At 40.3% G+C, this 15,743-nt stretch overlaps 1 protein-coding gene across 2 annotated transcripts; it reads left to right on the forward strand.

Moving 5' to 3' along the window:
• Positions 1-979: 979 nt before the first annotated feature.
• On the forward strand, positions 980-10,138 carry ift43.L (intraflagellar transport 43 L homeolog). 2 transcript variants are annotated; one of them, XM_018229223.2, is made up of 9 exons: positions 980-1,092; positions 3,378-3,464; positions 4,245-4,303; positions 4,843-4,875; positions 5,189-5,235; positions 8,092-8,164; positions 8,435-8,510; positions 9,775-9,828; positions 9,943-10,138. In XM_018229223.2, exons 1-9 carry the CDS (start codon positions 1,048-1,050, stop codon positions 10,063-10,065), a joined length of 597 nt encoding a protein of 198 aa, XP_018084712.1. In that variant the 5' UTR covers positions 980-1,047; the 3' UTR covers positions 10,066-10,138. The 2 variants fall into 2 exon arrangements, with proteins under 2 accessions (XP_018084712.1, NP_001089762.1); NM_001096293.1 differs by having other exon boundaries at positions 1,036-1,092; positions 9,775-9,837; positions 9,943-10,130.
• The last annotated feature ends 5,605 nt before the right edge of the window (positions 10,139-15,743 follow it).

The following is a 15,743-nucleotide window of genomic DNA, read 5'->3' on the forward strand; positions in this document are numbered from 1 at the left end:
CGTCTAGGGCTAAAGGCTTTACTGGGCCTTGGTGTACCCAGGCTCAATGGAAACAACCAGTCGAGCAGGACACCAGCAGCCAAAGAGGAAGATCCACCCCTTTCCAAACACTATATTGAAGTGTGGCAGGAAGTGGTCATTACACCACTTGGCCAATAACTGGATAGGTGAAATTAAATTAGATACATGGGTTTTTGCCCAGCAACTAGAAAAAAGGAGGAAGGGTAAGGATTTAAAGCCCCAGGGACATATTAAACATATGGGTCCCTACACCTCATTTACATTGTTGTTTTGTGGTCCCACCTATATATTATGCATAATACATTTCCCTGCTTCTACATTTTTCCGGATTTTACACCATTTCTTTCTGGTCCCCTGAAAAACGTAAACGTCTACAGTAATAGCTAATTTCACCATGCAGAAGAAATCTTTGCCAGTTTTTAGATTTGGCAATTTGTTCCAGCAAGGACAAGACTTATACAAATCCTTTGTGGTGGCATGGTAAGGATGAGGATGGTGATAGTGATCAGTGTTACTTTTGAACTGGCCAAGCCAAGGGCAGATGGGCTCTGGCTCTGTTGCTCTCAGCCTTCAGATTTTTTTCAACCTGAGAAGCAAATTCGCTTGCAAGAACCAAACATGGAGTAGCTTCCATTCCCCTGTTTAGCTCAAGAAATAACAATAACCAATAGATTAAAATAACAGAAAAAAATATGTAAGGCACAAGCCCCTCTCTATTATACTCATTGTTACAAAGGCTTCACACTGCTCAAACAAACTTACAGCTTGGAGCCCTCATAGACACTACACCACCATAATATTTGCACTAGAGAGAACTTTCATGGAAACCGGCAATCCCTCAACTGTAACCACTAGTGCCAGGGCTGGCTGCCTTTCAGTTGCTCATTGCCTGCAGTTTAACCGTTAAATAGGAACCCCTAGCGAACCACTAGAAAAGCGCCTCCAATAGACAAGCCTTATAATTCCGGAAGGGGCGGGGCCTGTTACCATGGAAAATTGTGTTCGCTTGTTTACCTCGCGGAAAACATGGAGGATGTGTTGGATCTCGGGGAGGCTCCGAGCCGGAGAACTGTGAGTACATGCCAATGTGAGACTTGTATACGTAGAAACCATTTTCCTGTGGAGAGCACGTTGTCCTACAGGGCCATTTTTCTTTACACTGTGCTGAAACATTAGCTGTATGCCACCTAAGCCCAGAGATCAGATTTGAAAAAGCCCGAGGTTTCAGACACTTTCCCGAGATGCTGCTGTGCCTAAAAGCCCAAATACAGATCAAATGCAGCGTATTGCGTTTCAGAGTGACGTGACGTTACGTGACGTACGCACCACTTCGCCCTATTTGCGGTCTGACACTGAATGTATTTGTCTCTTATTGTCCCCTCCGTGTCCATTCGTTTATTAAATAATCAATTAGCAGCCATTGTCCTACAACAACTGAAACTGTAAATTCATTCACTTATTTATTATATTTGTCCTACCTGCTTCATGTACATCTATATTATAAAATTGTATAGCACTGTGTATCCTATCAGCAGTATATAAATAAACGTCTATATATATATATATATATAGTCCGTTCGTGGAGCGCACACCATAAGATAAATATCAGCCTGGGTGCCAGCCTAAATAAAAGCGATACGGTCCATCCAAAAGTGACGGCACTCACAGGAAAAAAGATTACAACAGTTCAATAAGGTGAAACCAAAAGGTTTATTGTGATCCAACGTTTCGGTTCCTTCTTGGAACCTTCGTCTGTTTTCTTTCCCTGACGAAGGTTCCAAGAAGGAACCGAAACGTTGGATCACAATAAACCTTTTGGTTTCACCTTATTGAACTGTTGTAATCTTTTTTCCTGTGAGTGCCGTCACTTTTGGATGGACTATATATATATATATATATATATATATATATATATATATATATATATATATATATATATATATATATATATTTCAAAAAGACCAGCAACACCAGGATTTTTGTGTATCAAAACAAAGTGTATTCAATTATTGCATGAATAGCCGACGTGACGTTTCGGTCCACGCAGGGACCTTCCTCATGGCATTGCGTGTGGACCGAAACGTCACGTCGGCTATTCATGCAATAATTGAATACACTTTGTTTTGATACACAAAAACACGACGTCAGCAGGGTGCTGCCCTAGTGAAGAGATATATATATAGATATACATATACATATATACATATATATATACACATATATATATATACATACACATATATATATATATATACACACACACTTTGCTCTTCTTCACACACACATGCAGATTCCACATTGGGGCAAGTGACTAAAGCCTGGAACAGTGGAACACGTTGCACCAGTTACTTTTGGAGCTGTTTTTTTTTCTTCAAATTGTTGTATGTTTACTGTTACACACCCTGGAATTGTAGCCTGCAGTCACTAAACAAGGAGCACCAGAAGTACTATTACGTTTTTACCCAATCAATGCTAAACTTACATAAACAATGAATCAGTGTGTGTTTTAGATGAACTGCGACTCTCTCCCCAGTGATACTAACAAATTCAATCGAATATATACGAACAATACAATGTGACATTTAGCAGATTAGCACTCCTTTATATCAGAATACCTGTACAAATTTTTTATAATAAAAGTCAATTCTCAGGTTTATTTAAATATTCACAAGATATTTACAGGGTGAGCAGTTAAAAGTACTAATCAGACATTACTATGAAATCCACTTTACAAACCGATTATGTGACTGCATTTCTGTTAAAATGATCAGGAAAGGATCAAAACAATTGCACAATCCCAGCTTTTACACAGTGGATTTCCTGCACATACAACGTAGTGGCATAAACACTTTTTATATCTATATAGGGTCACCCTCTAAGAGTTCCCCTTATAAATCCTTTACTTTGCAGTTTAATATAGCACTAAGATCCGCTCGTTTGGCCACATCGCCAAACGAGCGGATCTTTCCCCGATATGCCATTAACAAACATGGCTATATCGGGGGTAATCTGATTGTTCGGCCGTATGGCCGAACGATCCGATTACGATGTGCCGTGGGCTCCGGCGGGATCGGTCGGGTCAAAATCAAACCTGACCAAATGACCAATCTCCGCCGGACGAAAGATGTCGGCACACGCCACACATAATCCTCTATTCATACGATAGGATCTGTGTGTGTCTATGGCCACCTTTAGATCTGAAGGACGCTGTTTCATGTATCCTCTATAGACAGTAGTCAATTATTTAAGTATTTATTTGGTGTTTAATAACAGCCCTCTCCTTGGTATTTTTTATGCTCCCAAATGGAAGAGATGTACAAATGTTTTGTTAAATTCTAACATTTTTTATAATTTAGGGGGTAAAGATGGGACGTCGAGCTCGTGCAGCTCAGGAAACCCAGCAGGAAACAGCTGATGTGTCACGGAACCAGACTGGAAGAGAGGTACAAGTGAAAATAAGGTTATAGGTGATAGTGATTCTGTAACAATTTAAAAGCAATTTTAGACACACTTTTGAGTTAGTACTAGGTCAGTGAAGGGGCAACATTCAAAATGTCATAAATAGGCCTTGGCTACACAAATGGGCGGGGCATTATATTTCTTCTTGGAAAAAGCACAAAAAAGGTGATGTTTGAGCAATAAACTGTTGTGGAAAGAATATACAAGCAATGGACTTATGGTAGAAAAAGACATTAAGGAGGTGTTACTTGTCCGAGACCCTTCTAAGTGGTGAAGTTTGCCTAAGAACTTGAATGTGTTAGGTGAGATTTAGATACCAAAGAATTCTAAAAATTTAGATAAAAAAAATAACTAGGGACTTACAGATATATGTCAGATGTGCCTACATTTTTTTTTTCAAATCTTGTTTTTTTGAATGCAGAATAATGTATTGATTGTCCTTCAGTAAGGCTCAGTAACACCATAAACAATATCTAAGCTTTGTTTTTTTTGCATATTTTTTCTAGCTTGACCTAAAATATAGATTGTGGTCTCCAATGGACAGGTAGGGAAGCCATTCAGTGGTATGTATAAAATCAAGACAGTGTATAATCATGATAAGAGAAGATGAGAACCGGAGGATTGTCATCAACATTACTGCTCATACCTGCATATAGCACAGAGTTGCATATGTAGGAAAGATAACTGCTGTTATAATTCTTGCTGCTATTCAATTTTATTTTTCCAAAAAGTTAGCATAACACTATCCAATATTTTTGTTGCAGGGCCCACCTAAACCTTTACGGCAAGGAGGATGGGCAGATGACTCGTCTGGTCCTTCAAAGTAAGTAAGAGGGCAGTGTTTACTGATATGTATATGTCAATTTCACAAGATTGTTATCATGAGATAATAATCTGTTGGTTAATTATTTGTTCAAATTGTATAGTTTGCCTTTAATAAACAAAACTAAGAAATAATGCCTACAACCCAGAGTTATGCCAGCGTACTTTAAGGGCCCCTATCGGGCTAATTGTTTCCCCCACCAATGGTGCCCACACTCCAGTTGGGGGTAACAATACTATTTCTTGGAAATTTCCCCACCTCCAGCAATATGCCTCCTGGACCAGGGGAGCTCCCACTGCGGGTGGCCATTTTGGGACACAAGATTTAATTTAAGCTTAGTGTCCCAGACTTTCAATTATGCGCATGTGTGTGACACCGTAGCACTGAACCTTAGTTTTCCATGTTTTATCTAAGTAACACCACTGTTATCCTTTCTCATGTATTTTGCTTTAGTGAGAAGCAAGGTGCTGGGGTGTTGGTAGCTGGGTCATTTTTTTACATTAATCAATGGTGGCTCACATTTAACTATTTATTTGCAGGTCTACAAGGCGAATGACTGATGATGTGGAAGAGTAAGTAACATCTTAACATCATATTACATTACGTTATTTAACATTACAAATCTATTTGTAAATCTTTGGTGCACATTAAGCCATGCTTTCCATGGAACATACAACATAATAACTTCTGTGTGCAGATCCTGAATGTATTAATCCCATTGTTGTATTTCTCTAATAAGTTGATTTGACCTCAAGCTGCATTTCTGATTGGCACACTCACCTCAAGTATCTCCTTAATACCCATACAATATCCAACAGTAACAAGCCAAGTTGTATTGTGGCCAGAAACATGACATGCAAGCTCAGACACATTTCTTTTCTGCAGTAGCCGTCTGAAGCAGCAAAGCCTGGATGAGTCAGATGAAGGAGAAGGTAAGACTGAAATAAAGGGTGTGGCTGCAGTGGGAGAACTGTTGCAGAGGAGCTGGGATAGAGGTGCAAAGTAGAGTGATACTAAAAGAAGAAGCTTAATAAAATGGCCACTAAACCTTCACTTTATTTAAATTTACCTTTGTATTAGTCTAATAACCATGTAATTATATTTTCTCTTGTTTTTTTTAATAGCTATATTTTTTAATAGCATGACAATGTCTCCAATTCTATGAAGTTGTTACTGAACCTGCTGTCACTTTACCCATTGTAAAAAAAAATCTTTACAATCCAGATTGCCAGGGTTTATGTTATATGGAGATGGCAACTCGAAACAACACTGGCATAACAACTAGGCGTCTTTAATTTTGCACCTAGCCTCTACAGTGTGGTCACATAAAACCATACCATCATAGGGTTTCTGTATTAAAAACAATGCAACATGAAAAGGTACAGTGTAGAGGGTATTTAATAAAATTGCAGTGATAGTAATGTAGCAGAAACAAATGAGGCTCATGTAGAAGAGATTGCTAAGCAGACATTATGTGTGGTGCCAAACATTTGTAGCAGAACAGACAAGTGCAATCACAGAGCTCCATAACCGGTATTATCAGGTAGAACAGTAATGCATAAACAGTCACATTTTTGGATGAGTAAAGGGTAAGCATTCCATAGCCTGCTGAGCCTAGCCTGCAGTAACAAACTTATAGTAGTAGTACAGAAAAAACCTGTATGTGATGTAAAAGTAGTAGCAGGCAGGTTGTAGAGGGAAATTGGCTACAGGTCTAGTAATTGCACCTTACAAAGAGGAAACCCTGTTGCTATTGGTGCCACTTTGTAGAAGGTGCTGGACAGGATGATGGCACATTATTAAAGCTTTGTGCCATGAAAAACACTTTAAATGATGCTGGGCACATAATGCAGAAAATATTCCTTGACAAATAGACAACCTATATGCACTGTAAGAGATGTGCTTGGAATGATCATTGTTACGTGTATTTTTCACCAGTGTTGAACATGGTAAACCGTTAACTCCAGAGAAAATGTATTTTGTGGCAGCAAGTAAGGCTGTTATTTTGCAGGATAGGAAAAGCCAGACAGATGGGTCCCTGGAATGAATAGAGGAGAGCAGGGTGGGCCCTCCATTCCATACTCCATTTAGTGTTTTCAGCTGCCCAGCTATAGGTAGCTGTCTGATTAGTTTGCAGGTGAGTAGCAAACAATAGAGGTGTGGAACTACAACTCACTGCTGTCTGGGCACCTACTTGTATTCGAAGGGGGTGAGGTGCTGCCGGAAGGTGAGACAGGCCAGAGGCTGGTAAATTGATATCCCTGGAGGGGAGAGTCAAAAGGAGCTTAGTGAGAAGCCTGAATGTTCCAGAGCTGGAAGGGTTTAGTGAGAAGCTGGAATGTTCTAGAGTGTGGTAGACACCCTGTATGGTGAGAACCCCAGAGTGGGGAAAAGTTATGAATGTGTACTGTTGAAACGCTATGAACTGTGTTCCTTCAATCTTTGCGTTGGGAAGAGTTGCCAAAATAAGCCTGTGTTTTGCCTGAAGATGTGGCGTCCCTGTCTTTATGCTCCTGATACTCTGCTAAACCTGCTTACCATAGCTAATTTCCCCAGAAACTACATGTGCATTGTCACAACACATATAAAATAAAAGAGTATATCCAGGTGACTGTATGGTGCTATTTTGTGAGCACACATCTCAGACATTGCTTGAGCTAACACTAAAGCCAAGCAGAAGAGACAGTGACACCTATCTGTATGTAATGATGCTATGATAGTGTTGTGATGATTGTGTCTTGTAGCATTGTATGGACGGGTTCATCCACTATAGGTTAACACATTGCTATAGTAGCTTTCTAATGGAAGAGAAGAGAAGGCTGTTATTGATGCACAAGCGGGGGCAGCCTTGTAGTGGAGATTTCATGGCACAGGTTTTTAGCTGCCACTGTGGCATTTGTTCTGGGATAATATTGTTTTGGTCTTCTTACTGTAGCAGTGCCATTTATGATTGCTAATTGAAACACAGCCTGTTGATCCTTGCACTAACTGGGCATTGCTGTTCATTAAAGTAAAGAGAAAGTTAACTTTTCCAAAGCAGCCTCTGCAATATCTTCATAATCACTGTATTTAAGTGATGGACGCATCTTTGTGCTGTATCTTTGTAACGTAGGTGTTTTCCTATGTATCAAGGTGTTGCAGTTCTTGTCTGGCCTCCATATGAAATGGTCTTGCATCAAGCCTTAGAACAGGACAGCACAGCCTTTTAGCTTCTACATAGAGTAGAGTCCATTACTTAATGTGGGTAAGTCGTATTTACAGTCCTGTACATGGCATTGCAAGTGGGCTTGAGGCTTTGCATAATAGACAGTGGGGGTCGTGGGCATAGCTCAGTCTGGCAGCTGTTCAACAAACAAACCAGAGAGAGTGTCAGTCTTAGAGTGGGATGATTTAACCCTTTCACTAAAACCTCTCTGCAAATAGCTAAGGCCCTGGACACGCAATCCTTGTCAGGGTTTTTAAAAAAAAGCCGCCCACTAAGTAAACACGCTAGCAGTTTCAACCTTCGGCAATGGCATGATACGCTAGCATATTTACACGGCAGTCAGCTCACGGCGCAGACCTCAAAGAAAACGCTTAAAATATCTGCATGTGTACCTGGGTACCTTATACCACTCTCTTTAATAAGCACAATCATCTAATGGCCTTGTCTTGGCTGGTACTGGTTCTGCTACAGAGAGAACAGGGAAGTGAGATATTCCTGTGTTTACTTCCCCTGTTGCAATGTTAAGCATTGGATCTGAGTGTGGTTTGTTTTGGAATACATTTACATCCTACTATTTTCCCAGACATTCCAGTGATACCAGATCTTGAAGATGTACAGGAAGAAGATTTAGCTCTACAAGTAGCTTCCCCCCCAAGGTGAGAAACCCCACATCCATACTTTTTCCATTTAACTGTCCAACTTGTTTCTTTATTCCTCATTTTGTTGCTCTCTCCATCTAATCATCATTTTCTATTTCTCGAACTTGTTGCTCACTCCATCTACCTTTTTCATCGCTATTTCCTGTGGAGCTTTTATTGCAGTAATGGCTCAGAATATCTAAAGCTTGTAAAGTTGCCCAATCCATAGCTGCTCAAGTGTTTTGCATACCCATGGACAGTTTGACTTTTTTCTCTTGTTTCTTGCAGTGTTCAGGTGAATAGAGTTATGACATACAGGGACCTGGATAATGACCTTATGAGACATGCTGCCTTCCAGTCTCTGGTGAGAATTCTGCCGTATTGTATTCACATTTTGCATTATTCTCTCGTGCGTGTCATCCCAAATAGCTGACATGTAAATCGTACTGTAACATAAAGATACTTTATGGTAATTATACATTTTTTGCACGTTTCCCACTGCATGGGGCATTGTGAAAATCGCTGCAGGCCTCAGTGCAGTTCAGGACCCGCAGCTCCATTTACTAATACAGAAAGACAGTAAGGACAGGGCTGAGCTGCGTCTCCTGATGTTGCTTTCTGCACCAAGCACCAGATATTTTGTCGGTCTCTTGGTGCACAGAACAGAAAATTCCTGGGTGCAAGTGCTTCCTACACGAGCAGTAAGAGGCATGCTCTTGTAACCCTTAGTGCTTTTGCAATTGCGCCCATGAATTAAAAGAGAAACAAACCCCATACTAGCAATAAACCCTACCGTGCGTAGACCAACCTCCCGCCTCCCCCACAGCCTAACTGCCCCCCCCCGGGCAAATGCCCCTAATTTTTTACTAACCTCCTACGTGCAGATCTAGCCTTTGGAGTTCACCGGCACCATCTTCCTTTTTCAGTCTTCTTCGGAAATTTCAGAAATTTTCGTGACTTTCAGCGCATGCGCAGTAGTTTGGGACCAGAAATTTACTCCAACTGCGCATGTGTCGAAACTCTGCTCACTTTCCGAAGGAGACCGAAAAAAGAAGATGGCGCCCGTGAACTCCAGAGGCCAGATCTGCACAGAGGGGTAAGTAAAAAATTAGGGCCATTTGCCCGGGGGCAGTTAGGCTGTGGGGGGGGAGGTCTACGCAGGGTAGGGGGGTAGGGTTTTTTTCTAAAATACGAGCAACTGCACTGGTGCAATTTAGCACCTGCCAACAAATAAGATTTTGCTTTTATTTTGTTCCTGGTTCTAGACCGATCAAAATTAATTACTGCGTGTTTGCTGCAGGCAACTGCCCTTCAGCTGTTTAGCATTAGTGAATGAACCCAGGTATATTTGGCTTGAATGCCAATCAAATTCATGGACATTTAAGTGAAACATCTGAACCTAGTTGATGTCATTTCCTGTGACATCCATTCTTTTATCAGCTTTCTCAGTTTTCTTTGTGAAAATGTTTTTGCTAGAAAATTGAGCAGCCTTCACAACATTCACCCTGGTTAAATTCCCTGTTATCGCCTTTCAATATAATTCTACTCAGATACCTACTTAGGTTAACCCATGGCACTGCTTTTTGCACTTTTAGCCTAAGCACTTCTTCTCTCATTTTTTTTTTTAGGATGGAGATGTCGATCTAAAACTTCTTACTAAAGTGTTATCCCCAGAGCCAGAGGTACGTGAGGTAAGTATTTTAGGGAGATACTAGGCAACTTATCCATCCTTGGTCTATAGTGGGGTTACAGCCAGACCTCCAAATGGTCCCCTAATTTATGTTTCTCTCTTGCAGGAGAACGTACGGTGGGATTGGGATTTACTTTTTACAGAGGTGTCATCTGAGCTCATCACAGAATGGGATGTGGGGAAGATGGAGAAAGAAGACATGCTGAAACCCAGCCCACTAGTGAGCTGATGGTTCTTGGTTTTCATTTCAAAAGTTATTTATATGTATACAATAATTAAAGATGTTTAAGTAAACACTCTAATTTTCCTCTTGTGGAACCGAATTTATGCAAGATTTTATTATTATAGTTTCTTGTCTCTTCTTCCTTTTTGAGTTTGAATAATATTGCTTTGTCTTAAAGTGGACCTGTCACCCAGACATAAAAAGCTGTATAATAAAAGTCCTTTTCAAATTAAACATGAAATCCAAATTCTATTTTATTAAAGCATTCATAGCTGTTGTAAGCTCATTTAAAAATCTCAGCTGTCAAATATTTTTTGCCCCTCCTCTATGCCTCAGGCATAGAGGCGGGGCAAGTAATTACTTTCACTTTCCATTCAGCAATTCCTAGATGTCACTGCTCTCCCCACATTCCCCTGTTCTTTTCACTGTTTAATTGTGTAGCCAGTGCATGGGAATGGACATCGGATCAGGTCCCCCATTCTGGTACACAAACAAGATTCTGAGATGATACAAGGCTTGTCTTAATAACAGTGTCCACAAAATGGCTCCTGCCTGCTTGCTATAATTATGAATTCCCAGATGGAAGAAAACAAGATGAATAAATAATTTATACTGTGTAATTAAAAGTTAATTTCGATTGACTAACATGATAAAATAGGATTTGGAATAATTTTTTGGGTGATGGGTCCCCTTTAAATTCTGCTCAGAAATCAGCAGGCAAAGGACCTGAATAATACCTGCTTATCCCTTCCCATGTATATATACCCCAAAATGGGTTTATTACTACTTTAAACTTTTCTTTGTATTATGCAGGTAATATTTAGCTGCAGTTACATTCATTTCATAGTCTACTGTAAGATAAAATCATATCTATATTGTAATATTCTCGGACTATACCTTAATTATTCATTTCAACCCACCATATCTGGGTGAGATCTGTTCACCGAGAGCCCAGTTTTCTAGCCAGTTCGCTGAGCTCAGGGAAAAGTTTGGTTGAGGTATGGAAGGAATGCAAATGAAACATAACCCAACATATCACAGGCCAGTTATTATTTTGGCAGACAGTTAAGTAGTACTGAGTGTCCACATTATCTCATTTAGGTATAAAAGGAAGAGGGAGCTTGCCTGTGACCTAGCCCTAGAGAGGCCAGCCAGAAAGCCATACAAGCGATACCACAAAAATTGCTCAGACGATAACAAGCAAAACTATTGGAAACACATATTCTCTAAGTATTCTGTAGTGTGTTGCTTGGTTAAATACTGTAGGGGTAGTGTGGATGGTGTTTTTCATAGCCCTACACAACGGCAAACCGCAATATAAACAATACATATATATTATTATTGTTGTTTTTAATCAAATGAAATAAAGATACTATTGTTTTTATTGTCTATTTATAATCTACAATATATAATTCATCTATAATTGAAAACATTGGTATGTTTATATAGTCACCATTCAGGCTTATGTACACATACGTTTAGCTGGCGTATGTATGTGTTCATAGTTTTAACAAACAAATAAAAACAAGACATAAGATAATCTACCCATCTAAAGAATATTTGAATATTTTTGGTTAGTTTAATTAATTGTAATAATGTTTCATTTACTGAGGAAAAATAGGTCCCCCCCCCCTTAACTGCATTCTGTCATAGCAGGAAATACATTGTATGTTACATATTGTATTGAAAAATGATTGCATTTCGTGAGAAAGATAGAGATGCACCAAATCCTAGCACTTTTTGTGCATCAACCCTACCCTCCTGCCACTGCCCCTGGGCAGATTTTGGCCAGAAAATGCAGTGAAGTCTACTGTGTGCACCAAAAGCAATGGGGGTGCTCGCTGTATGATTACTTGGGCTAGCAAGAAAACACTTTATTGTTCTGTTACCTTGTGGAGCAGACTATGGAAGCCGTGGTTCTAGATCAGTGGTTGCTACCGGTGCAGTTTCAGGAGGTGAGGTGGTGGCTGGAATAGATTTGGAGATTTGAAGAAAATGCTTCTTGAAGCCAATAATGAAGGTCAGTTATTTAATCCTAAGTACTGAACACTTATTAGAGACAAAAAATATATATACTGTACATTTATAATACAAGTCTCCATTCTCAGTATTTGTGTCAGAACAAAATGCTGCTGATGTTTCTTTTGTTGCAAAAGAAGGGAATATTTTGGTGACGTTTTGTCTTCTATTCTACTTGTCCTTTTATGCCTGTTCCGCTAGCATTGGGGCAAATGCCACGGTGTTTCTCCTGCGTTCTGGGGCTTGCTCTGAGAATGGTTAGGGAGAAGCACAGGTGCATAACAGCTGGTGGAGAGAAGCTCTGCACAGTCAGCTAACCGAGGAAGGTCAAATTGAGCTGCAACGGTCACAAGAAAACAGTTTGGATCTAGAGGACAGATGGGGGTAGGAGAAAGGTGACCAAGAAGGGGGAGGGCTTTGGTAAAATGATTTGATGAAGTGTTCACATCACACAGCAAAGGCAAGGGAAGCACCTTCACACTAAAGACACAGCTAATATTTCTTTGGATAGGAAAGGCTACCAAGTAAAATTCAGAGAAACATTACATTGTGGGAAAGGTATAACAGACAATAAATCCAGAACAATTTCATATCTCTTAGAATCAAAAATTTCAGCACTACCATTTCCTTTGCTTTTATTTTTTTTCCTCAACCCTTGCTGATCATTAAAACATACAGATTTTCTTGTTAGGTAAACTGAAGGTCCTTTTATTAGAAGCAAGTGCAAAGAGTGTAAAAGCAGTAAAATCTGCTATTCATTTTCCCCATGGATTTCCTGCATAAGTGCCCTCCCTGCAAGTCTTCTAGTACCCTGCTAGGCAGCAGCTATTCTACAATACACACTCAAAGCTTACACTGGTTGTCAGTGGTGTGCAAGTTGCATCAACATCATTATAGGTGACACACAATGGCCATTTCATTGTACACTCTGCAATTCCATGTTATTTCACAGGCACAAAAAATGAGCACTCATGGTATGTAATGGCTGCTCAATAGAAAGTGTAAGTGCAGGATACCTTGCAGTGCTGTATAGGGTTGCCACCTCATCCATTTAAAACCAAACACATATGGAATTTAGAGCTTAGCTCCTGCATGGCTAATTAGCAATTCATTTAAATGCTTGATGCAGACTGAACTGATTTAGGGAAGAACTCCACAAGAGTTTTTCGTTGGATTGACGCCCGGCGACATAATGCACTCGGATGGAGACACAGGCGTCAAGATTCTATTTGGACTGAATGAAAAGTCGCAGGTAAAAACTACATTACATCCGACACGACTGTCGGATGTGGACTCATAAAGCAGCGTCTTCATCTGACAGTCGGACTGTGTAGTTACCTCCAAGTTTTCATTCGGTCCAGTTATGTCGGGCGTTGATCCCACGAAAAACTCTTGTGGAGTTCTTCCCTAAATCAGTTCAGTCTGCATCAAGCATTTAAATGAATCCTATCCTAAGATGAACTCCACAAGCACTTTTGTAGGATGGTGTCGGATCGACAAAACGCATCCTACAAATCAGATGTTGTCTCATGGGTTAAAATATAATGGGACTGATACAAAAATCGGATTCATAAACTACATGTGAAATTTTCCATCTGACTCGACAGTCTGATGTGAATGCTGCATGCTGCGTCTTCAACCAATAAGATAAAAAACGGATGGTGTTGGGAAGACTTTTTTTTTCTCATTAAAATATATTGACTGTCGGATGTAAACACATGAACAAAAGACTCCATCCGACTTATCTGATCCAACTTTACATTCTAGCATAGGGGCATCAGATTTTGTAGCATCCTACAAAAGTTTGTTCTGTTGCTTGGTGTTGCACGCTGTTGCATGGCATGATCAAACAAAATCTGACCCACAAAATCTGATCAAAATCTCCTGTGTAGTCCTACTCTTAGGGTAGGAATCCACGAGCGATTTTGTCGAGATGCACTGAGACAAAACGCTTGCGACTTGTCGCATGCAACAAAAATAAGGTAAGAGATAGTATTGTCGCATGGTGTTGCACAGTTGATCCGACGCAATCCGACTGTCCGACCTGGATGCGTTTCTGTTGGATCCGACGCTGGGCGACAAAACACCCGCGTCAAGTCGGATGCGACGGGGAACAAGGTAATTAATATAAAAGTCGCATGGTGTCACAGCGTTCATCCGAGATGACTGATGGATGCAGACGCTGCATGCTGCGTCTGCATCCATCACTTTGGATGAACAATGCGGCAAGATCCGACATTTGTATTTCTTATCCTAATTTGCTGTTGCATCCTACTTGACGTCTGCATTTTGGCACACCGCGATGGATCCACCGGAATTGCATTGAAGACGCTCGTGTAGTTATACCCTTGTGTGCAGCCATGCATCATGCATCTAAATAAATTGCTATTTAGCCGTGCAGGCTGTGGATTCCATTTGTGTTCGGTTTTAAAGGGGTGAGGTGGCAACCCTAGTGCTGTACTTTGTGACTGTCAAAAATAGCAAAGAAAGACACCTGCATAACAGGACTTGTTGCAAGCTGGAATTAGCCCTGTGTGTTTAATTCACAGGTAACAACACGATTAAACTTAAGCACCTAAACCCTGTACTAAACATTTGCCAGCTGAAAGTTTGTGCACATTTAGCATCTGGCATTGTAAGTGCTAATAGTCAATGAGGTCCATTGGATTTAAAAGTAGTTGCTGGTGAGGGTGCCCGGTTATATAACTATAACTAATAGCTCAAACCTAGGTGACCTGCAGAAAAATTCCAGCAGTTTCCACAATGTTCTAAACATTTCCTGGCCAGTAAGCTGACATGAACTAATAGCTGTGCACCCTCTCCCCCTGAATGGCAGGGCATGGCCTAATTATTAAACTTATTTCAGAATACACAGCAGCCTAAGAAACCATTTCAGCATTAACTTTATAGAAAGAGAACATGGTCCGAGAATTAAATTGGAACTTCCCTCTCCTTGGCATCTGGGAGTGGTCTCCTGATTCAGGTATATGGAAGATTTTCCGATGAGATTAAGTCCAGTGATCTTATCTGGGATAGAGTGGGATCTCGTGTTGTTATTAGCGAAAGATGATTAGTACGCGTTGAAAACATTAAGTGCAGCTAATGATGCCTTGGAATGCAGGAACATGCACCCCTCCTCACTGGCTGCAACTTCCCCCCTTTATTACAAGCATCGTGCCCCTTAATCAAACTGGCAGCACGTTCCCCAAAACTGTTCCCACCTCCAGAATTCCTGCAAGCCTAGCACATAAGAAAAGAAATGTCATGCTAGAATTACACTGTTAGCTCCACAGATTGAAGATGAACAGTAAATTACTATATAACCAATTCTTTGCAAAAATATATAAATATACTGGTCTGTGTATAGCACCTTGGTCACTAATCAGCAAATAACTGCAATTCATCTGGAATTAAAGGAATCTTGCACAGAAGCAATGGTTACTGCATTCCCATGTGGGGGCAGATACCCTATGGGGACTGTAATTTATTTCTGGCACAGATAAAATTGTATCTGTATCTGGCATTTATATGTGAATGTGGGTACAGTCCTCATAGAGGAGAATGGGTTCATAAATGCACAAAAAAGCACAGCATTGGAAGATAGATAGGAAATTAAAGCCAATGTTAAAGATGATCATGTAACATTCATTAATAAAGCAGTTTGT

Source organism: Xenopus laevis, chromosome 8L (assembly GCF_017654675.1).
Source record: "Xenopus laevis strain J_2021 chromosome 8L, Xenopus_laevis_v10.1, whole genome shotgun sequence".
Taxonomy (NCBI): Eukaryota; Metazoa; Chordata; class Amphibia; order Anura; family Pipidae; genus Xenopus; species Xenopus laevis.

Coding starts and splice junctions, on each gene's coding strand:
- ift43.L (NM_001096293.1), top strand. CDS start 1,048: ATGGAGGATGTGTTGGATCTCGGGGAGGCTCCGAGCCGGAGAACT. Junction 3,465..4,244: donor GGAACCAGACTGGAAGAGAG/GTACAAGTGAAA, acceptor TTTTTGTTGCAG/GGCCCACCTAAACCTTTACG. Junction 4,876..5,188: donor ATGACTGATGATGTGGAAGA/GTAAGTAACATC, acceptor TCTTTTCTGCAG/TAGCCGTCTGAAGCAGCAAA.